This window comes from Salvelinus sp. IW2-2015, linkage group LG1, assembly GCF_002910315.2.
Source record: "Salvelinus sp. IW2-2015 linkage group LG1, ASM291031v2, whole genome shotgun sequence".
NCBI classification, from domain to species: Eukaryota; Metazoa; Chordata; class Actinopteri; order Salmoniformes; family Salmonidae; genus Salvelinus; species Salvelinus sp. IW2-2015.
Window position 1 is genome coordinate 50,777,634 of NC_036838.1, and position 24,213 is coordinate 50,801,846.

At 40.7% G+C, this 24,213-nt stretch overlaps 2 protein-coding genes across 4 annotated transcripts in view; both read left to right on the forward strand.

Annotated features, from left to right (window-relative positions):
- gxylt2 (glucoside xylosyltransferase 2) overlaps positions 1–8,662 on the forward strand; it is a 17,038-nt gene extending 8,376 nt beyond the window's left edge. For both annotated transcript variants that reach the window (XM_023995682.2, XM_023995689.2), the window contains exons 4-7: positions 2,254–2,505; positions 2,769–2,892; positions 6,359–6,531; positions 6,818–8,662. In XM_023995682.2, coding sequence (XP_023851450.1) covers positions 2,254–2,505; positions 2,769–2,892; positions 6,359–6,531; positions 6,818–6,997 — 729 coding nt within the window. In that variant the 3' untranslated portion in view covers positions 6,998–8,662. The remainder of the gene's footprint in view (positions 1–2,253; positions 2,506–2,768; positions 2,893–6,358; positions 6,532–6,817) is intronic.
- Positions 8,663–14,713: 6,051 nt separating this feature from the next.
- LOC111969517 (serine/threonine-protein phosphatase 4 regulatory subunit 2-B) lies at positions 14,714–23,378 on the forward strand. Of its 2 annotated transcripts, none has more exons than XM_023995700.2 (9): positions 14,714–14,828; positions 15,628–15,709; positions 16,019–16,189; positions 19,995–20,088; positions 21,553–21,590; positions 21,714–21,788; positions 21,888–22,049; positions 22,139–22,407; positions 22,638–23,378. In XM_023995700.2, the coding sequence occupies exons 1-9, from the start codon at positions 14,792–14,794 to the stop codon at positions 22,979–22,981; spliced, it is 1,272 nt and encodes a 423-aa protein (XP_023851468.1). In that variant the 5' UTR covers positions 14,714–14,791; the 3' UTR covers positions 22,982–23,378. The 2 variants fall into 2 exon arrangements, with proteins under 2 accessions (XP_023851468.1, XP_023851476.1); XM_023995708.2 differs by having other exon boundaries at positions 14,715–14,828; positions 21,909–22,049.
- The last annotated feature ends 835 nt before the right edge of the window (positions 23,379–24,213 follow it).

Genomic DNA, 24,213 nt, shown 5'->3' on the forward strand with positions numbered 1-24,213 from the left:
TTTATTCTTTTTCTATTTTTTTTTGCTTTTTTTTTTTTATTTATTTTGGCGGTGGGTCAGTCATGGTGTGGGGTGGCATTTCTTTGGGGGCCGCACAGCCCTCCATGTGCTCGCCAGAGGTAGCCTGACTGCCATTAGGTACCGAGATGAGATCCTTCAACCCCTTGTGAGACCATATGCTGGTGCGGTTGGCCCTGGGTTCCTCCTAATGCAAGACAATGCCAGACCTTATGTGGCTGGAGTGGTTCAGCAGTTCCTGCAAGAGGAAGGCATTGATGCTATGGACTGGCCCGCCCGTTCCCCAAACCTGAATCCAAATTGAGCACATCTGTGACATCATGTCTCGCTCCATCCACCAACGCCACGTTGCACCACAGACGTCCAGGAGTTGGCAGATGCTTTAGTCCAGGTCTGGGAGAGATCCCTCAGGAGACCATCCGCCACCTCATCAGGAGCATGCCCAGGCGTTGTAGGGAGGTCATACAGCACGTGGAGGCCACACACACTACTGAGCCTCATTGACTTGTTTTAAGGACTTACATCAAAGTTGGATCAGCCTGTAGTGTGGTTTCCACTTTAATTTGAGTGTGACTCCAAAATCCAGACCTCCATGGGTGATAAATTTGATTTACATTGATCATTTTTGTGTGATTTTGTTGTCAGCACATTCAACTATGTAAAGAAAAAAGTATTTAATAAGAATATTTAATTCATTCAGATCTAGATGTGTTATTTAGTGTTCCCTTTATTTTTTTGAGCAGTGTATATATCTACATGGGCGTACAGAGGCTCATTATCAGCAACCATCACTCCTGTGTCCAATGTTGTGTAGCTAATCCAAGTTTATACTTTTAAAAGGCTAATTGAAAACCCTTTTGCAGTTATGTTAGCACAACTGAAAACTGTTGTGCTGATTAAAGAATAAATAAAAACTGTCCTTCTTTAGACTAGTTGATATCTGGAGCATCAGCATTTTGGGTTCGGATTAACAGGCTCAAAAAGGCCAGAAACAAAGAACTTTCTTCTGAAACTCATCAGTATATTCTTGTTCTAAGAAATAAAGGCTATTCCACGCGAGAAATTGCCAAGAAAACTGAAGATCTCGTACAACGCTGTGTACTACTCCCTTCCAGACCAGCACAAACTGTCCCTAACCAGAATAGAAAGAGTGGGAGGCCCCGGTGCACAACTGAGCAAGCTGACAAGTAAATTAGAGTGTAGTTTGAGAAACAGACACCTCCCAAGTCTTCAACTGGCAGCTTCATTAAATAGTACCCACAAAACACCAGTCTCAATTGTCAAGAGTGAGGAGTGACTCTGGGATGTTGGCCTTCTAGGCAGAGTTGCAAAGAAAAAGCCATATCTCAGACTGGCCAATAAAAAGAAAAGATTAAGATGGGCAAAATAACACAGACACTGGACAGAGGAAGATTGGAAAAAAAGTGTTATGGACAGACAAATCCAAGTTTGATGTGTTCAGATCACAAAGAAGAACATTTGTGAGACGCAGAAAAGATGCTGGAGGAGTGCTTGATGCCATCTGTCAAGCATGATGGAGGCAATGTGATGGTCTGGGGGTGGTAAAGTGGGAGATTTGTACAGGGTTAAAGGGATCTTGAAGAAGGAAGGCTATCACTACATTTTGCAACGCCAGCCATACCCAGTGGACGGCGCTTAATTGGAGCCAATTTCCTCCTCCAACAGGACAATGCCCCAAAGCACAGCTCCAAACAATACAATAACTATTTAGGGTAGAAGCAGTCTGCTGGTATTCTGTCTATAATGGGGTGGCCAGCACAGCCACCGGATCTCAACCCTATTGAGCTGTTGTGGGAGCAGCTTGACCGTATGGTACGTAAGAAGTTCCCATCAAGCCAATCCAACTTGTGGGAGGTGCTTCAGGAAGCATGGGGTAAAATCTCTTCAGATTACCTCAACAAATTGACAACTAGAATGCCGAAGGTCTGCAAGGCTGTAATTGCTGAAAATTGGGGATTCTTTAACAAAAGCAAAGTTTGAAGGACACAATTATTATTTAAATTAAAAATCATTATTTATAACCTTGTCAACGTCTTGACTATATTTCCTATTCATTTTGCAACTCATTTCATGTATGTTTTCATGGATAACAAGGACATTTCTAAGTGACCCCAAACTTTTGAATGGTAGTGTGTATGCATTATGTACCATCACTGGAATAAGAGGACATTAATTATTCTGATAGTAACCTACACATGATTATTGTCCTAACAGGTGATCCTAAAGGATGTAGACTCTTTACTCTACGTGGATACAGATGTGCTGTTCCTCAGGCCCATGGATGATATGTGGAGTTTCCTCAAGGCCTTCAACACCACCCAGCTGGCTGCTATGGCCCCAGAGCATGAGATCCCTAAGATAGGCTGGTATAGCCGCTTTGCACGCCATCCCTTCTACGGGGTCACCGGGGTCAACTCAGGAGTCATGCTGATGAACCTCACAAGGATACGAAGCACTCTGTTCAAAGTAAGGAACATCATCAATCATTAAGCCTTTTGGTCATCTCRGTTTGGTATTTTGGTCATGCCTTCCCTGTTTTCCACCTGAAAGCTGCAAGGAGATTGGTTTTATCAATCAATCGTATCTATCTGAACCCAACCAGCAACAGATGTGTCACTTATTGGCAGTCAGCGTCAATAATCTGAGTGCTCAGAGTAGAGTAGACTGAGGTTCTGCGATCGCCACACTCCCTAAGCGGTGGAGTAAAACAGTCCTTGTTCCTATTCCAGAACAGCATGATACCCAGTGGCCTGTCATGGGAGGACCTCCTCCACCCACTCTACCAGAAGTACAAGAATCACATCACCTGGGGTGACCAAGATCTCTTAAATATCATCTTCCACTACAACTCAGGTATACTCTTCCTCCCTCTCTCTTCCACTACAACTCAGGCACACTCTTCCTCCCTCNCCTCTCTCTTCCACTACAACTCAGGCACACTCTTCCTCCCTCTCTCTTCCACTACAACTCAGGCACACTCTTCCTCCCTCTCTCTTCCACTACAAATCTTGGCCCGGTTCCCCGATAGCGATGGAACTTAGGCTTACGAGTGTTTTTAACGATACATCTTTCCTACAGCTGTAGGTGTAACATGCCTTTCCCAGAACACCATGCAGAGAGAAGAGTCGCTAAGTGCATCGTTGGAGCATTTGTCCATACTGATAGGATCGAAAGAAAGGCACCGCTGCTCTCGGGTCAGCTTTCTCAATTCAAATCTTACCTTAACATTCCAATTATTTCGCAATACTGACGACGGATCAGCTCCTAGAGAGAGATTTTACCACCTATGGCTGCAAATATTGAGGTGGCTTATTCTAATGCTTAACCAATAAAAATGCATTAAATCACTGATTTGCCACATCATTGCACACACATTATAAAATATGAGACAAATTACAGCCAGTAGCCTACAAGTAGGAAAATAGAACTCAATTTATTGAACATGAAATGTACAGTTGAAGTCGGAAGTTTACATACACCTTAGCCAAATACATTTCACCTCAGTTTTTCACAATTCCTGACATTTAATCCTAGTAAAAATTCCCTGTCTTAGGTCAGTTAGGATCACCACTTTATTTTAAGAATGTGAAATGTCAGAATAATAGTAGAGAGAAGGATTTATTTCAGCTTTTATTTCTTTCATCACATTCCCAGTGGGTCAGAAGTTTACATACACTCAATTAGTATTTGGTAGCGTGCTTTAATTGTTTAACTTGTGTCAAACATTTCGGGGCGCCTTCCACAAGCTTCCCACAATAAGTTGGGTGAATTTTGGCCCATTCCTCCTGACAGAGCTGGTGTAACTGAGTCAGGTTTGTAGGCCTCCTTCTCACACACGCTTTTTCAGTTCTGCATACAAATTTTCTTTAGGATTGAGGTTAGGGCTTTGTGATGGCCACTCCAATACCTTGACTTTGTTGTCCTTAATCCATTTTGCCACAACTTTGGAAGTATACTTGGGGTCATTGTCCATTTGGAAGACCCATTTGCGCCAAGCTTTACTTCCTGACTGATGTCTTGAGATGTTGCTTCAATATATTCACATAATTTCCTCTCCTCATGATGCTGTCTATTTTGTGAGTGTACCAGTCCCCCACAACATGATGCTGCCACCCCCGTGCTTCACGGTTGGGATGGTGTTCTTTGGCTTGCAAGCCTCCCCGTTTTTCCTCCAAGCATAACGATAGTCATTATGGCCAAACAGTTATATTTTGTTATATTCCACTCGTTTTACTGTGGATATAGATATTTTTGTACCTGTTTCTCCAGCATCTTCACAAGGTCCTTTGCTGTTGTTCTGGGATTGATTTGCCCTTTTGCACCAAAGTACGTTCATCTCTAGGAGACAGAACGCGTCTCCTTCCTGAGCGGTATGACGGCTGCATGGTCCCATGGTGTTATACTTGCGTACTTATTGTTTGTACAGATGAACGTGGTACCTTCAGGTGTCTGAAAATTGCTCACAAGGATGAACCAGACTTCTGAGGTCTTGGCTGATTTTCTCTTGATTTCAATGACATGTCAAGCGAAGAGGCACTGGAGTTTGAAGGTAGGCCTTGAAATACATCCACAGGTACACCTCCAATTGACTCAAATTATGTCAATTAGCCTATCAGAAGCTTCTAAAGCCGTGACATTTTCTGGAATTTTCCAAGCTGTTTAAAGGCACAGTCAACTTAGTGTATGTAAACTCCTGACCCACTGGAATTGTGATACAGTGAATAATAAGTGAAATAATCTGTCTGTAAACAATTGTTGGAAAAATGACTTGCACAAAATAGATGTCCTAACCGACTTGCCAAAACTATAGTTTGTTAACAAGACATTTGTGGAGTGGTTTAAGTTTTAACCTAAGTGTATGTAGACTTCCGACTTCAACTGTATGTACAGTAATGCCTAAAAATCTGCCGTTCTACACTTGAGCAATGCAGTTAATCCCCAACAACAGCTGTTCCCCGGGCGCCGATGACGTCGATTTAGGTAGCCCCCACACCTCTCTGATTCAGGGTTAAATGCGAAAGACACATTTCGGTTGAATGCGTTCAGTTGTGCACCTGACTAGGTATGCCTCTTTCCCTAATGTATTTATATTTTAATGCATTTATCATATGCATTAACATATATGTTGCTTGTTTGTATCAATTGCAAAGATATTGGTAACTTTGTATTTGTAGTCCATTTTGTTCTGAAGTTATCAGCGGTCACAGGGAAACGATAAACCATGTTATTGTATGTTTAGRTTAAATCTTTTTTGTAGAAAGTGATGCGGAAGGGCAAGCATCTAACGACGCACTTAGACCACTCGTAGACAGCTGAGGCAGGCGTTCGATTACGAGTGCTTTCTAGTGCAACGTCAATAATGATGGTTTTGGGAAACCGCTCCTTTGAAGGTTCTAACGATGAACTTAGCCTTAAYATGCTTTTGGAAAACTGGGCCCTGGTACACTCTGCCTCCCTCTGTCTTCCTCAATGTAGCAGAGTGCTGTCATTGACTTGGAAGAAATTGTCAACTACAAATAGGAAAATAAAGTTGTATATAATGTCACCGCCATTCATGATGACAGCAAGAGCAATAGCTATATTTAGGCCTGTATCAAATTAGAATGTTTCCCCAAAATGTAATTCCAAAGGGTGTTTGCGTGAATGTCAGCTTGTACGGAATTCAATATAATTCCTTCAAGCAGGTGTAGGTATTGGTTTTCTCTAATACATCCACAAGAAATAACTCCTGAATTAAGTCAACGCTGTGGAACTAAACAAGCCTGTGGCTGCAGCAGCAGATTGACACAGGTGCAGTCTGCCAGATGGGTATTAAGTGTTCCAAGCCTTAAGTAGACTTGGCAGGAGCATTGTTTGTCTGACAACATGATTAGAACCTGTCCAGGAAATAACCATTCCCATAGCAGCATCCCCAAATGGAAAAACAGGGCCATGTGGTGGGAGCAGCCAGTCACTGTGTAATATCTGCCTCACCATGGAAACATGTCTGATCTTTCTCTTTGACGTGTACCCATGTTTCTGGTTTAAGGGGATACTCTGTTGGTGTTATTCTCCCTTCACAAGCCAGGATTTGATGCAGTTTAAAAGGACTACAATCCTTGTAGTTGTAAAGCAAGCAATTTGATAATTGTTAAATCAGTAAAGCAAAACTTAGAAGGGTCCTGAGCGATTAGCATTGCACGTTGAAGTCATTAGGTWAATTTTTTTCTAAATGCTCTTTGGCAGTAACAATACTTGTATCAGAGAGAGTATACACTGGCAATCTTGGGGACATTGTGCAGAAATCTGATGTAACAGACGTATAACGGTGTGTTTGCAGAGTGTCTGTACACCTTCCCATGCCAGTGGAACTACAGGCCTGATCACTGCATGTATGGGAGCAACTGTAAAGGAGCTGAGGAGGAAGGCGTGTCCATTCTCCATGGGAACCGAGGAGTGTATCACGACGACAAGCAACCAGCCTTTAAAGTCGTTTATGATGCTGTACACGAGGTAAGAATAATCTATTCATTTTAGTGGATTATTGTTTCCTTTGTCCTTTTCTCCTTGGACAGCAAACGCTGTGGACATGTTTACATAAGGAAATCCTTGTCTCACAGCAACATCAGCCCCCTCTGCTGTCCATAGATATGCCTTTTATTAGCCAGATGATATGATTCATATGCATCCCCCTCTACAGTGCCTACAGTAGGCAATGGTACTGTTGATTTCTGTGTGGTTTGATAAGCTACCACTACTGGTGTCTAACCCTGAGGCATGCAATGGTTCTGTTTCGTAGTACCRCTTTGAGGACAACTTGTTCCAGTCGCTGTTCTATCCCCTCCAGACCAAGTTTCTGGACACAGTCAACACCCTGTGTGGTCGGATTCCCCAGGTGTTCCTCAAACAGGTGGAAAAGTCCATGAGGACCGTGTACGAGAAGAAAGTGGTCCGTCATGTGAGGCCTCCACCAAAATAATTACAGGAAACTGAACAGAGGAAGTTGTCTCTGACATCACTATGGGAATCTTTCTGTGGAAGATGTGCAATATCAGAAGTCCCCAGACCAGATGGAATCCGTATGCGTTACACGGTGTTTGTAACACAACAGATCATGGTGTAATGGACATGATGGTGGTATGGATCATGAACATGTGGAACACGTGTCAAACTCATTCCACGGCGGGCTGAGTGTTTGCTGGTTTTCGCTCCTCCCTTGTACTTGATTGATGAATTAAGGTCACTGATTTAGTAAGGAAATCCCTCTAGGTCTTAATTGAAAGGAAAAAACAGAAACCAGCAGACAATTTGCCCTCCATGGAATGAGTTTGACACCCCTGGTGTAGGACAGGCACACTGTACAGTGCTGGTCAATGATGCTGTGTTTGGTGTAAACTTGCCTTATCATCCACCCACTAAATGTTTTACAGAACCTGATTTACATGTGAAAATGTGATGATAGACTTCATGTTTTGTTTTTTTACCTTTAAAAAAAGTCCAATGTTTTCTTATGATTAGGATAAGTCCCGGTGGAGTATTAAGAGAGAATTTAAACATGGCAGAGGTTATTTTTGTCAACATGATTTTGAGTGTTTTTTTCTCTTAAATGGGCAACGAAAATGTCTTCCGTAAGGCCGCTATACCATAGGCTTCTGGAAATGGTTTGAAATGATCTCACTCTGCCTGGAGGTCGCTGCCTAATTGATCCTTTTATGTCATGCAAAGCTAATATGGGTCTTTGCTTAAGCAGAGCTTTCTGTTTATGTTGCATGTTGCAATTGTCCAAAAATAAAGTGAATATGTTACATCAACAAAATCACTTGCATAGCAGCGGCAGTGGTTAAGAGCAGTGGGACGGTAACCGAAAGGTCGCTGGTTCGAATACCTGAGCCGACTAGGTGAAAAAATATTTTGATGTGCCCTTGAGCAAAGCACTTAACCCAAATTTTTCCTGTAAGTCGCTCTGGATAACAGCGTCTGCTAAATGACTACAATGTCTATCTGTACAAGAGGGAATATGATTCAACTTGTCCAGTTCTCCAAATGTCAACCGCAGTATTAAACACAGTATGAACAAATCATACACTAAGCAATTACCATTAATATTGTGTACAGAAGATGTGTAGATTAATGCACTTTTGTATTTCTGTAATAGTTCAGCTTGTGCGATTAGGACAGGACGTGCATACCATTTCTCCCCTATTCAATTGTCAAAGCATTGCAAATCCCTATTTGAAAAAGCAGTGTGGTTGTCTCTGAACAAAACTACCAAAGTGCAAGCGCTTATAATAGTGGTACAGTATTTTCAAGACAAAATGTACCATATGTATATTCACAAACGCTCTTAAGTGTTCTGTGTACGAAAAGGACAGCCAACTTAATGAAGAAGTGTCTTAGTGTATTAATGTCACACTATCAGTGATCCAGTATGTGAACTCTGAGACTGTAAATGCAAGCATTTATAATGTGATGTTTGTGTAGTCTACTCCATCAGTTTGATGTTTGTGTAGGCTATCAATTGTCAGGTGTGTTTACCGGTAATAATTTAAACTGGAAACTCCAGATGGTTTTATTTATACATGCTTATGTTTCTCTTTTTTTAAATGTTTACTCTTTGTTTCTGAATAAAGTTACTGTGCCATCAGTTCTGTTTGTCTTAGGAGGCCTATTGTAATGTATTGATAAAAATACAGTGCATTCAGAAAACAACATTCAGACCCCTTTACTTTAACCAWTTTCCTTTACTTTACAGACTTATTTTGAATGTATTAAATAAATGTTTTTCCTCCTCAATCTACACTCAATATCCCATAATGACAATTTTTGCAAATTGTCATTATGGGATATAATGCAAAACAGAAATACCTTATTTAAGTATTCAGGCCATTTGCAATGAGACAAGAAATTGAGCTCAGGTACATGCTGTTTCCATTGATTATCTTTGATGTTTCTGCAACTTGAATTGATTGGACATGATTTGGAAAGGCACACAACTGTCTACGTAAAGGTACCACAGTTGACAGTGCATGTCAGAGCAAAAAACAAGTCATGAGGTTGAAGGAATTGTCTGTAGAGCTCCGAGACAGTATTGTGTCGAGGCACAGATCTGGGGAAGGGTGCCAAAAAATTGCTGCAGCATATAAGGTCCCCAAGAAGACAGTGGCCTCCATCATTCTTAAAGAAGAAGTTTGGAACCACGAAGACTTCCTAGAACTGGCTGCCCGGCCAAAATGAGCAATCGGGGGAGAAGGGCTGGACCAATGCAAATAGTCTGGGTAACCATTTTATTAGATGTTCAGGAGTCTTATGGCTTGGGGGTAGAAGCTGTTTAGAAGCCTCTTGGAAACATACTTGGCGCTCCGGTACTGCTTGCCGTGCGGTAGCAGAGAGAACAGTCTATGACTAGGGTGACTGGAGTCTTTGACAATTTTTAGGTCCTTCCTCTGACACCGCCTGGTGTAGAGGTCCTGGATGGCAGGAAGCATGGCCCCAGTGATGTACTGGGCCGTACGCACATCCCTCTGTAGTGCCTTGCGGTCGGAAGCCGAGCAGTTGCCATACCAGGCAGTGATGCAACCAGTCAGGATGCTCTCGATGGTACAGCTGTAGAACTTTCTGAGGATCTGAGGACCCATGGCAAAACTTTTCAGTCTCCTGAGGGGGAATAGGTTTTGTCGTGACCCTCTTCACGACTGTCTTGGTGTGCTTGGACCATGTCAGTTTGTTGGTGATGTGGACACCAAGGACCTTGAAGCTCTCAACCTGCTCCAATACAGCCCCGTTGATAATAATGTGTGCGTGCTCGGTCCTCTTTTTCCTGTAGTCCACAATAATCTCCCTTGTCTTGATCACGTTGAGGGAGAGGTAGTTGTCCTGGCACCAGACGGCCAGGTGTCTGACCTCCCTATAGGCTGTCTCATTGTTGTCGGTGATCAGGCCTACCACTATTGTGTCATCGGCAAACTTAATGGTGTTGGAGTCGTGCCTGGCCGTGCAGTCATGAGTGAACAAGGAGTACAGGAGGGAACTGCGCACACACCACTGAGGGGACCCTGTGTTGAGAATCAGCGTGGCGGATGTGTTGTTACCTACCCTTACCAACTGGGGGCGGCCTGTCAGGAATTCCAGGATCCAGTTGCAGAGGGAGGTGTTTAGTCCCAGGTTCCTTAGCTTAGTGATGAGCTTTGATGGTACTATGGTGTTGAACGCTGAGCTGTAGTCAATGAATAGCATTCTCACARAGGTGTTACTTTTGTCCAGCTGGGAAAGGGCAGTGTGGAGTGCAATAGAGATTGCATCATCTGTGGATCTGTTGGGGCGGTATGACAATTAGAGTGGCTCTAGGGTTTCTGGGATAATGGTGTTGATGTGAGCCATGACAAGCCTTTCAAAGCACTTCATGGCTACAGACGTGAGTGCTACGGGTCGGTAGTCATTTAGGCAGGTTACCTTAGTGTTCTTGGGCACAGGGACTATGGTGGTCTGCTTAAAACATGTTGGTATTACAGACTCGGACAGGGAGAGGTTGAACATGTCGGTGAAGACAGAAAATGACTCAAGTGAAAGTCACCCAGTAAAATACTACTTCAATAAAAGTATTTGGTTTTAAATATAATTAAGTATCAAAAGTAAAAGTATAAACCATTTCAAATTCCTTATATTAAGCAAATCAGACGGCACAATTTTATTTACATTTTTATTGAAATAATTTATTGACATACACTCAGACATAATTTACAAACAAAGCATTTGTGTTTAGTCAGTCCGCCAGATCAGAGGCAGTAGGGATGATCTCTTGATAAGTGTGTGAATTGGACCATTTTCCTGTCAAAATGTAATGAGTACTTTTGGGTGTCAGGAAAAATGTATGGAATAAAAAGTACATTATTTTCTTGAGGAATGTAGTGCAGTAAAAGTAAAAGTTGGCAAAAATATAAATAGTTAAGTAAAGTACAGACAAAAAACGACTTAAGTATTAATTTAAAGTATTTTTCATTAAGTACTTTACACRACTGCAAGTAGAGGGAGCGTACAATTGGCATTCTGACTACAGGAATGTCCAACAGAACTGTTGCCAGAGAATTGAACATTCATTTCTCTGCCATAAGCCGTCTCCAACATTGTTTTAGAGAATTTGGCAGTACGTCCAACTGGCCTCTCAACCGCAGAACACATGTATGGGGTCGTGTGGGTGAGCCATTTGCTGATGTCAACATTGTGAACAGAGTGATCCATGGTGGTGGTGGGGTTATGGTATGGGCAGGCATAAGCTACGAACAATGAACACAATTGCATTTTATCGATGGCAATTTGAATGCACAGAGATACCGTGATGAGATATTGAGGTCCATTGTCTCATCCACCGCCATCACCTCATGTTTCAGCATGATAATGCACGGCCCCATGTCACAAGGATCTATCTGTACACAATTCCTGGAAGCTGAAAATGTTCCAGTTCTTCCATGGCCTGCATACTCACCAGACATGTCACCCATTGAGCATCGAGCATGTTTGGGATGTTCTGGATCGACGTGTTTAACAGCATGTTCCAGTTCCCGTCAAAATCCAGCAACTTCGCACAGCCATTGAAGAGAATTGGGACAACATTCCACAGGCCACAATCAACAGCCTGATCAACTCTATGCGGAGGAAATGTCAAGCTGCATGAGGCAAATGGTGGTCACACCAAATACTGTCTGGTTTTCTGATCCACACCCCTAACTTTTTTGTTTGTTTAGGTATCTGTGACTAATATATGCATATCTGTATTCCTAGTCATGTGAAATCCATAGATTAGGGCTTCATATTTTTTTTTCAATTGATTTATTTCCTTATATCAGCAGTTCCCAAACTTTTTATAGTTGTCATGCCCTGATCTGTTTCACTTGTTCTTGTGATTGTCTCTAGGTGTCACTTATTTTCCCCAGTGTATTTATCCCTGTGTTTCCTGTCTCTCTGTGCCAGTTCGTCTTGTATGTTTTCAAGTCAACCAGCGTGTTTTCCCCGTGCTCCTGGCTTCTATTCTATTTTTCAAGTCTTCCCGATTTTGACCCTTGCCTGTTTTTCTAGACTCCATACCCGCCTAACTGACCCTTCTGCCTGCCCTGACATCGAGCCTGCCTGCCACTCTTTACCTCTTGGACTCAGAACTGGTTTTGACCTTTTGCCTGTCCACTGCCTACTCCTTTTGGATTATAATTAAACAACAAAGACGAGGGCGAAAATAATACTATAATAATCAATAATTTTGCTCTTCATTTAGCCATCTTACATATACAACCTTATTTGTTCATCAAAAATTGTGAATAACTCACCACAGGTTAATGAGAAGGTTGTGCTTGGAAGGATAGACATTTTTTTTTWACTTTATTTAACTAAGCAAGTCAGTTAAGAACAAATTCTTATTTTTAATGACAGCCTAGGAACAGTGGGTTAACTGCCTTGTTCAGGGGCAGAACTATAGATGTTTACCTTGTCAGCTCAGGGATTTGATCTTGCTACCTTCCGGTTACTAGTCCAACGCTCTAATCACTAGGCTACCCTGGCACCCCACATAAATTTGCAATGTTGGGTTYTACTGGAGAGTCTCAGTCTTACATTTTTGTTCCACACAGTCTGTGCCTGTATTTAGTTTTCATGCTAGTGAGGGCTGAGAATCCACTCTCACATAGGTACGTGGTTGCAAAGGGCATCAGTGTCTTAACAGTGTAATTTGCCAAGGCAAGAAACTCTGAGCGAAGCCCTATCCAGAAATCTGGCAGTGCCTTCTGATTAAATTCAATTTTCAGAGAACCGCTTGTTGCTATTTCGATGAGGCTCTCTCGTTCAAATATCGGTAAGTGGACTGGAGGCAGGGCATGAAAGGGATGACGAATTCAGTTGTTTGTGTTGTCCGTTTCGGTAAAGTAATTGCGCATCCAGCTCACTCAGCTTCACTATATCACATTTGACATTGTCTGTAAGCTTGAGTTCATTTGCACACAAATCATACAATGATGGAAAGACCTGTGTGTTGTCCTTGTTAACGGAGACAGAAAAGATCTCCAACTTCTTAATCATAGCCTCAATTTTGTCCGGCATATTGAATATAGTTGTGGAGAGTCCCTGTAATCCTAGAWTCAGATCATTCAGGTGAGGAAAAAATATCACTCAGATAGGCCAGTCGTGTGGGAAACTTGTCATCATGCAAGTGGTCAGACAAGGGAAAATTATGGTCAGTAAAGAGAACTTTAAGATTGTCTCTCAATTTAAGAAAAATGTGTCAATACTTTGCCACTTGATAACCAGTGCACTTCTGTATGTTGTAAAAGCGTGACATGGCCATATCATTGCATAATGCAGAAAATACACGAGAGTTCAGGGGCCTTGCTTTAACAAAGTTAACCATTTTCACTGTCGTGTCCAAATATCTTTCAAGCTGTTAGGCATTCCCTTGGCAGCAAGAGCCTCTCGGTGGATGCTGCAGTGTATCCAACTGTTTGCACACGTGTTACCACTCCACTATGTCTGTCTGTCATGGCTTTTGCGGCATCAGTACAGATACCAACAAATCTTGACAACCAAAGTCCATTTGATGTCAAAGCTGTCCAGTACTTTAAAAATATCCTCTCATGTTGGCCTGGTTTCCAGTGGTTTGCAGAAGAGGATGTCTTCCTTAATTGCCCCCTCATAAACGTAACGGACATATACCAGGAGCTGTGCCAGGCCTGCCACGTCTGACTCATCCAGCTGTAACACATATAATTCACAGACTTTTGTATGCGAAACAGTACTTGTTAGAAAACATATCCTGCCATGTCACTGATGCGTCGTGGAACAGTGTTGTTTGATGAAGGCATTGTCTGTATAGTTTTTTGGGCCTTTTCCCCCAGCGTTGTCCCAGCCATATCTGCCGCATTAGGAAGAATTTAGTCCTCCACGATAGAATGGGGCTTGCCTGTCCAAGCCACTCAGTAGCTCACCATTTAAGAGCTTTTAGCCCCTTCTTATTAATGGTATCTGCTGCTTTTATACATGTCTTACTACTCGAAAATCGTCTGTATTCTCGCTCAAACTCCATTGGCTTATTTTTCTAATTGTCATGTTTCATTTCTAAATGTCTGCGCAAAAGTGAAGGTTTCGGTTAATGTGAATGGATGTTAATTATTTAACTAGGCTACCTGTATTTGACATTGTGATGTTTCGCTGAACACTAGATGGTTAAAAACAAAAATAACGGTAGTGAAACGAGGCTACTCAGGCGAGAAAAAACCTCACCCAAATGTATAGCCCCGTTGGAAAATATACATGTACTGTTTCAAAATGTGAAGAAAAATGTGAATCACATTTTTATTTGGCGTACCCCACAATTTGGGAATAACTACCTTATATGAACTGTAACTCAGTAAAATCTTTGAAAGTGTTTCATGTTGCGTTTATATTTTTGTTCAGTATCATTCTGGATGGCCAGCCATAATGAATGTTCAAAGTACAGATAGATCAGCTATACTTTCAAAACTATTAAGGCAGGCCACTTTTCAGATGAGGATGGTACAGTAGTAGTCTGTTACTCTCGTTGAATCTCAAGTGTTCTTTTTTCCCTCCAGTGTTCCCATTGTGCAACTTGTTGAACAGCAGCGTACTCCCTGTACTTTCTGAATCTGATCCGCCTGTCTACCAACAGGCAGTGACCTCACGAGCGCCATATTAAAATGCTTCTTCTTCCCTACTTTTTTGTGTTGAGAACGTAGCCACCATCAGTCTGCCTCTTGGTTTCAAGAGATTGACAGAGAACATGATGGAAATTAACTCACTCCAAGAGGCGCTCAAAGGTTATTTGGGTTCTTATGAATAGCGTAATACTTCGATTGAAAGGCAGACGTTTTGTATACTTGATTCCACAGTGGTTAGCTAGTTATATCGCCAGGTGTTGAATGTAGCTAGCTAGCTATAAGCTAATGTTAGCAAGTCAGCTAGCTAATGCTAAAATTCGGAAGAAGAAGCAACGTTGCTTAGCTAGTTACAGTAGCTATCAATTCTCAAACCTCCAGAAAAGCTATCAAGCGAGCTACGTTATTTAATTGTTATCTACGTGTATTTCTGGATTCAACAATGTAGCTAGCTAGTTAACCATGATGGTTTTGACAACTCCATCGCCACATAGCTAACGTTAGCTAGCTTGACACCCAGCTAGCTGAGCTAATGAACTGATTAGCTACCGGTAGTTAGCTGGRTAGTTACCGGTACGTTAGTTATCTAGATAAGACAATTGCATGAAGTTAAGCCTAACTAGCTTGCTAATTGTTATGTAAATGGGATCCTGGCTAGTGTTAGTTAGGTGGCTAGTGAGCTAGTTTTGTGTTCACTTGTAGTTGTCCAATTGCCACAACTATCTGTAAAGGACAGCCTTTTATGCGAACACTCAATTAAATTCGCAGTTGGTGTCATTAACTTGATCATCCTCATTTGGCAGGTGCTTGTCTGAAGTTGGCTAGCTAGCTAGTTGAATGGTTAAAACACACTGACAGTGTTGTAGCCACACATCCCCTTCATTAGATAGTAATAAGCAAGCGAATCACTAAGTGTCCTTATCTGTTGTGCTCACTGATTTGATATCACTGTTCTCTGCAGACTTTGACAAGAAAGGGACGCAAGAAGTGGCTCCCCTGCTGGATCAGTTTCTGTGTCATGTTGCCAAGACTGGAGAAACCATGTAAGTAATGTTCCTGTTGACAAGCTTGGAACTACAGATTTCATGCATATGAGAGGATGAAGCATGTTCAGTGTGAAAACTTGAACACCACTGGTCCAAATTATGGAATATGCCAAGGCCATGCCAAGTCTTTTCTGCATGTGGTGTATAACTAAATAACACATTTTACATGTTGCTAGCTAAGTTATTATAATGTTGAAATGCAAAAAATGTGTATGCATCATATATTCTCACATTTTGCTTTATTTAACAAGTTAAATCATAGGAATGTGGATTATTCCTTTTAAGAAATGTGTACTCTTTCTCCAGGGTTCAGTGGTCCCAGTTTAAAAGCTATTTCCTCTTCAAACTGGAGAAGGTGATGGATGACTTCATAGCCTCAGCACCCGATCAAAGGGGGGTAGCCAATCCCAATGTGGAGTCCATTCCATTTGAGGACATGAAGGAGAGGATACTGAAGATTGTGAATGGATACAATGGGTAGGTACCAGCATAACCTTTAGGCAACTGTTTTCCTACAATCATGTGATGCCATCTGGAGTTCACTATTGCTGATTTTGTGGTGGTTATACAATGGCGCCATCTACTGGATAGGCATTTCTAGATGTCACATGTACTGTAGCAGGGCTTGACATTCACTTTTTTAGCCACTTGTCCCTCAGCCAAGTAGGACTGTTCAATATTTTTGTTTAACTTCTCAACAAAAAAAACATGTTCGTAACACAATTTTTACATTATTGTATGATGCAAGGAACCAATTTACAAAATAAAATGCATTACTATCTTTACCATAGAGAATCAGACAAAAAATGTGACTACACACAATTGGCTTCTTTGCATATTCAATCAAGACCGTCTCAAAATGCTCCTTTAGTTCTCTGCTGGAGGATGGTAGCCTGGTACCCTATAAAATGTTGCAACATTACAATTACTACCAAATACTTTTTTTATGGCTTTATAAAATAATTCCCCCCAGGGCTCAAACAGGTTAAAAACTGACTCGGAGACAGTTCTTGGCCGACAGATCCTAAATTCATTCAAACACTGCACATTAAACATGTAAAAAGGAAATAAGGCTGATGCAACAGATCAGACCATTTAGCTTAAAACTGTAATATTTATTTCTTCATATCATAAGCTCAACAATGCACACATGGCTMTAGGCTATGTGCGAATGCAATTAGAGGAAAACACTTCTCAGAAGCTCACCGCACGCGCAAGTGGACCGAGATGAAAATATCCATTAGAAATAGGGATGCGTGATATCAGTAAGCATATCGGAATCGGACGATATTAGCTAAAAATGCCAACATCGGCCCGATGTCTGTCTAGTTTAACACCGATGTGCAAAACCGATGTCAAAGCTGATGTGCATATTTATATAACATAGGTAGATGACGTAATGATGCCACAAAAATACAGCGCTACACAGAACAAAAGCAGAAAAATACTAAGCGCACACTTCCAACAACTAAACAAGTTCAAGTACAGCAATCATTTGAATGAGTAAGAACATTTCAGCGAGACAACTCAAAGGCGAAACCCATTAACGCCAAGATAATGGAATTCATTGCCCTTGACAATCAACCGTTCTCTGTTGTGGATGATGTTGGCTTTCGCCGACTGGTCGAGTACCTTGAGCCCTTGTACACACTACCATGTAGGCGCTATTTTTCAGATGTTGCCCTACCGGWGTTACACAGTATTGTTGAAACGCACATCCATGAGCTACTTGCTATGTGCGTCACTGCTATTAGCTTCACGACTGACATTTGTACCAGGGATGTCAGGCCCATGAGCATGCTGAGTCTGACAGCACAGTTGGTCGACAGCCGTATTGCATGCTCAAGAATGTGCCGGTTCTCATACCGCTACTGCCATTTCAATGGCATTTGAGAACATGTTTGAAACATGAACACGCTCCTAGCTCCACAACTGACTCGAGAAATAAGCTCATCAACTGCGTCTGCTGCAGACATTTTACACTCCTGTCATGGCATAGAAACACCTGCTCAACAAAACTGCCGACACAGACCGTGGGGTTAAAACTTGCAAAAGTACTCGTGGCTGTGAACAAGCGATTCGGTGGCATTCTCTCTGAGCCTCTTTACTGTGTTGCCACCATGTTCGATGCTAGGTACAAGGACCACTACTTTGATGCAGACAAGAAACAGGGTTTATGTGAAATGTTAGCCACAGCTGGACAAGATGGAAACGGACACGGTGACAGTGGGCATCGAGGAAGAGAGGCCACAGAGCTGAAACTTCACTGCTTGACATGTATGAMGAAATCCTGGTTGAGACTGAAAAAATTAACAATGAAACAGCAAGTGAGTGAAAAAAGGTTTTTGATTATATCAAATCAAACTTTATTTGTCACATGCGCCGAATACAACAAGTGTAGACTTGATCGTGAAATGCTTACTTACAAGCCCTTTACCAACAGTGCAGTTTTACTGATAATGGGGACATACGTAAATGCCAACAAAATAACTTTGTGTGTTTCAACTATTTAACTGTACTAGTCCGCAAACATTTTAAATATCGGTATCATTTTTTGGGGCAAGGAAAATATTGGATATTGGACAAAAATGTAATCTGTGCATCCCTAATTAGAATTAAGAGGGGAAATCTAAAGATGCAGCAACTAGCAAGGGTTACTAATATGACTAGGATTATGCCTTTGGCTGCTGGGCAATATAATAAAGTTTATTTGAAAACCAGTAGAACATGAGAAAATTGCTGGTTTCAATGGCATATTAAGTATTTGTAAAATAATTGCCTCAACATTTCTATGGTAGCTTTTTTGGCTAGGCTACTTTGAAACAAGGTAAAGTATACTTCATAAAATTACCTAAAATATCCAGGTTTTAAGCAGTTAAGTTTATGGTTAAATTGTTTCTAAATGCTCACCACCTCCGCTCAGATTCAAGGTGGATGGTGTGCGGTGCGCAACAAGCACTGTCCTTCACTCTGGTCTTGTGACCATTTGATCTGAACGAACCGTGCTTCAAGTATGTCGACAGAATCAAGCCTTTAGACGTTAATGTTAATTATCCTTCATTTTATTTGTCAAACATGACTGGCCACTTAGCCTATATTTATGTAATTAAAAGTCTCATTAAAGTTTGGCTACATTMTCTGGACTTTTTCCACATTTTGTTGCTACAGCCTGAAAATTTATTAAATTGAGATATTGTCATTGGCCTACACACAATACCCCATAATGTCTAAGTGGAATTGTTTTTCTAAAAAAAWWTTTTATTGAAAATGAACAGCTGAAATGTCTTGAGTCTAAGTATTCAACCCCTTTTAAGTTCAGGAGTAAAAATATGTTTAACAAGTAACATAAGTTGCATGGACTCACTCTGTGTGCAATAATAGTGGTTAACATGATTTTTTTAATGACTACCTCATCTCTGTACCCCACACATACAATTATCTCTAAGGCCCCTCAGTCGAGCAGTGAATTCCAAACACCGATTCAACCACAAAGACCAGAGACGTTTTCCAATGCCTCGCAAAGAATGGCACCTATTGGTGGGGGGGTAAATAAATAAATAAGCAGACATTGAATAGCCTTTGACCATGGTGAAGTTATTAGTTACACTTTGGATGGTGTATAYAAATCCTTCCTAACTCAGTTGCTGAAGAGGAAGTAAATCGCTCAGGGATTTTACCATGAGGCCAATGGTGACGTTAAAACAGTTAGAGTGTAATGCCTGTGACAGGAGAGAACCGAGGATGGATCAACAACGTTGTAGTAACTCCACAATACTAACCTAAATGACCGTGAAAAGGAGCCTGTATAGAATACAAACGTGCATCCTTTTTGCAACAAGGCATTAAAGTTAAACTGGAGAAAATGTGACACAAATTCACTTTAAGTCCTGAATACATAGCAGTATGTTGGGGAAAGTACAACACATCACTGAGTAACACTCTTCATATTTTCAAACATGGTGGTGGTTGCATCATGTTATGGGTATGCTTGTCATCGACTAGGAGTTTTTTAGGATCAAAAGAAACTGAATAGAGTTAAGCACAGCCAAAATCCTAGAGAAACCTGGTTCAGTCTGCTTTCTAACAAACACAGGGAGACAAATTCACCTTTCAGCAGGATAATAACTTAAAACACAAGGCCAAATATACACTGGAGTCACTCTTGAACCTGTGACCAGAAACAAGCTACATGGGGGCAATACCAGAATAAATTATCTAATTATTCTCTCTTCGCAGCAAAATTGGGTTTGTTTTAATAAACTCCTTACCATCGTTCCCTCAGAATTCCATTTACGATCCAGCGTTTGTGTGAGCTGCTTACAGAACCCAAGAGGAATTACACAGGAACAGAGAAATTCCTCAGAGGTGTTGAGAAGGTGAGTGGAGTGCCACATTTGATAGGATTTTTATAGTGTGTGTGTAATATATATATATATATATATATGAGAGATAACCCCAAAAACTTTTTTTTAATTTTTAATATATATTATATATATATTATATATATATATATATATATATTTATATATAATATATATGAGAGATACACTTATTATATATATATATATATATATATAAAATATATTATATATATATATATATATATGAGAGATACACTTATTTATATATATATATATATATATATATAATATTATATATAATATATATATATATATGAGAGATACACTTATTAATATATATATATTATTATATATATATATATGAGTACACTATTTATATATATATTTTATATATATATATATATATGAGAGATACACTTATTTATTATATATTTATATATATATATATATATATATACACTTATATATATATATATATATATATAAATAAGTGTATCTCTCAATATATATATATATATATATATATATATTATATAAATATATATATATATATATATAAATAAGTGTATCTCTCATATATATACATACATACATACATACATACATACATTACATACATACATACATACATACATACATACATACATGAGAGAGAGATACACATATTTATATATGAGAGAGAGAGATATACACATATCTATCATTAACAGTACCAGTCAAAAGTTTGGGAACTTAAARATTCAAGGGTTTTTATTTATTTTTACTATTTTCTACATTGTAATATAATAGTGACATCAAAACTATGAAATAACACAATAATAATCATGTAGTAACCTAAAAAAGTGTTAAACAAATTCAAATATATTTTAGATTCTTCAAAGTAGCCACCCTTTGCCTTGACAGCTTTGCACACTCTTGGCATTCTCTCAACCAACTTCATGAGGTAGTCAACTGAAATGCATTTCAATTAACAGGTGTGCCTTGTTAAAGTTAATTTGTAGAATTTCTTTRCTTCTTAATGCGTTTGAGCCAATCAGTTGTGTTGTGACAAGGTAAGGGTGGTATACAGAAGATAGCCCTATTTGGTAAAAGACCAAGTCTATATTATGACAGTCCATCATTACTTTAAGACATGAAGGTCAGTCAATGCAGAAAATGTCAAGAACTTTGAAAGTTCAAGTGCAGTCGCAAAAACCATCAAGGATCTCAAATCTAAAATATTTTTTGATTTGTTGAACACTTTTGGTTACTACATGATTCCATGTGTTATTTCATAGTTTTGATGCCTTCACCATTATTCTACAATATAGAAAATAGTAAAAATAAAGAAAAGCCTTGAATGAGTAGGTGTGTCCAAACTTTTGACTGGCTGTGTGTGTGTGTGTGTGTGTGTGTGTGTATATATATGTATATATATATCTCAATAAAATAGTATTTATATATTGCAGTGTTTGTAATAAAGGGTTTTTCTTCTCCCAGAATGTGATGGTGGTCAGCTGTGTACATCCTACCTCAGAGTAAGGATTGTTTTTTCCTTATTGTTATACATTATAGCAATGAAACATTTTTACAGAGGTTTGTTTTATTAAGTTTATATGATGTTCGGAATTGTCATTGTTATGTTTCTCTCTGTCATGAAGGAAAAACGGATGCAGTGGTGTGAATAGAATTAATGGTGTTATGTTGCCTGGAAACTCATCTGCTTTTACAGAGAGGTAAAGCGCATAGGACAGGTTCTCATTCTCCCATCCTAGTTTCACGTCAGTGATAATTGCCTAAAGGTAAATGCAGAAAGTAAACCTCACTTTTCTTAGTCTCCTATTATTTTCTTGCAGGAAAGTTAATGGCCCAGGGACCCCCAGGCCGCTGAACAGACCAAAACTCTCTCTAGCCAGCTCACTAGCGACAAACGGACTACCGGACAGTACAGAAAACAAAGACCCTACCACAGAGCAGGGACATGACACACATTCCAGGTACTTCAGTTGCTACCCAACAGACCATGTGATACTCACTTCCTACCGTTCTTTTATGAATTTAATGCGTGTTGAATCTTCTTTCTCAGTGAGGTGTCAGCATCAGATACGCTAGGGAGCTCTGTGAAGAACAAGCACTATGACGACCAGGAGGTTATGGAGGCGGAGCAGCATGAGGTGAAGAGGCTCAAGTTCAACAAAGATGAAGAGGAGGAGCAGGAGGTGGACACCCTCAGCTCCTGCCATGCTGACAGCTTGTCAGAAGAGACAGAGTCCATGGTCCAGGAGAAGGAGGAGAAGGAGGACGACGAGGAGGACAGTGAGGCTGCCAGTACTGCTGGGACTTGTGAAGACCAAGGTAGGACTGAATTTTCACCTCTTTTTCCATCATGCCGGTATACATCGCTGGTGAAATCGTTTGTGGATATTAGTTAGTAAGTGTATGAGCAGAACCAGGAGTTGCCTGAATTCTGAGGTGTTCATCGCAAGTTCAGCTTATCTTAGTGCTAGATCTACGAGAACCCTGATGCAGTTAACATTGCTTACTCCGTTTTTGTGTCTGTGCCTGTGTCTGTGCCTGTCCCACAGAGCCATCGAGCACACAGTCGGAGCCATCAGCAGGGCCCGGGGCGGATAAGCAGGCAGAGGGGGAGGTACCTTGTGGCTCCCAAGAGGAAGGTAATGACATGGACCAGTCAGAACAGCAGGCCACTGCTGGCGTCCTGAAGAACCCTGAGGCCCGGCACAGCGATGAGGGCAGTGACCCAGTCAGCAGCAGTAGCGCCAGCAGCTGTAACAGTGCGGAGAATGAATCCAGGGAAGAGGCAGCCCCTGCTCCCTCCAGCAGTACTCCTGAGCCAGCTGCAGAGGGTGCCATGGAGAGTGGCAGCCAGGACACTGGGACCAGTGAAGAGCCCATGGAGCAGGACTAACAGCACCTCAGGATCAATCTATTGACCATTAAGAACATCTGTCCTCAAGTTTAGCTTGAGTGTCACCGGTGAAGGGGCAACTCCATCCTGGTCCCCTAGATACTTTACGCCTTGTCTACATTTTGGCTACTCCTCAAAAAGACCACCTGTCATTGATGTGGACATCCACATTTTATTCTCAATTGAAGATTTTTTTAACTGGATTTTTTTCTTCTTCCCCTACACTCTATTTAAGAGTTTCCTTTTAAGGCTTGTGGTCTCCAGAGGTCTTTGTTTCAGCCTTGGTCAGTCTTTTGGGTTGCATATGATGTTTGTTCAAGCTGTGCTGATTGGACGGTGTGTTCACCTGGGTATTGTTTTCTCATCAGTTTGAGCATTTGACAGGTAAAGCAGGCCCAGTTTTGTTCCTGTAGCCAGTTGTTTTTCTCTGTGGATTATCACCCCTGCCAAACCACCAGAGTCAGGACAGAGCTAACCCTGCTAACTAACTTCCTCATTATTTATGCCGTCAGTTACTTACTCCAGAGATGAGCTAGCTAGCATTTCTGTTTGACTGAAGCTCGAGCCTCAGCATCCAGCCCATACCACTGTTTTTACTCATGTGCCGCCACCTTGGCTGTTGAGGAAAAAGTATCTTTCTATGTTATTTAAAAAAATCTATTTTCCTCGTGAGATGGAGTATTGTATTAGATTTTCCATGTGAGACCATATTCTCCTTTTTAAAATGCGTCTGTTGTCTTTGCTATGATGCACTACCGACCCAACTCGAAGAGTAATGTAACATGCTACTTTTACCTTCAGATATAAGATTATATCATTTTGGGGGCACCATAATTTATATAAACATTTCAACTCAACTACTATTTTGTGGCAGCCAGTTTAGTTTCCAAAACCAGCTGTAAGTACAAGATGACTTCCAATTTGGATTGTGATGTCACCAAGTTGTTTGACTGACAGATATCCAGAGCAGTTACTGGTTTCTTTCTATAGCTGTACTTTTGATATTTAGAATTTTAAATTTCTGTAAAGTAGACTTTTGTAGATTGTAATACAGTATGTGTTCACTTCCTTTGTGAAACCATATAATTGTATAATTTCTGTGTATACTCTGAATGATTTTGCTTTCAATGCAGTATTCAGATAAAGCAATAAATGTTCACATTTTTGTGTGGTCATGCTTTCTTACGCGTGAGGCATCTCGTTTAGTCCACTGAGCTGCTTTAAAAGGCTTA

What these genes read in the sequence shown, in the direction of transcription:
- LOC111969517 (XM_023995700.2), top strand. Translation starts at nt 14,792, where the DNA reads ATGATGGAAATTAACTCACTCCAAGAGGCGCTCAAAG. An exon ending in GCCAAGACTGGAGAAACCAT is followed by an intron (nt 15,710 to 16,018) that starts GTAAGTAATGTT and finishes CTCTTTCTCCAG; the next exon opens with GGTTCAGTGGTCCCAGTTTA. An exon ending in TGTGTACATCCTACCTCAGA is followed by an intron (nt 21,591 to 21,713) that starts GTAAGGATTGTT and finishes TCTGTCATGAAG; the next exon opens with GAAAAACGGATGCAGTGGTG.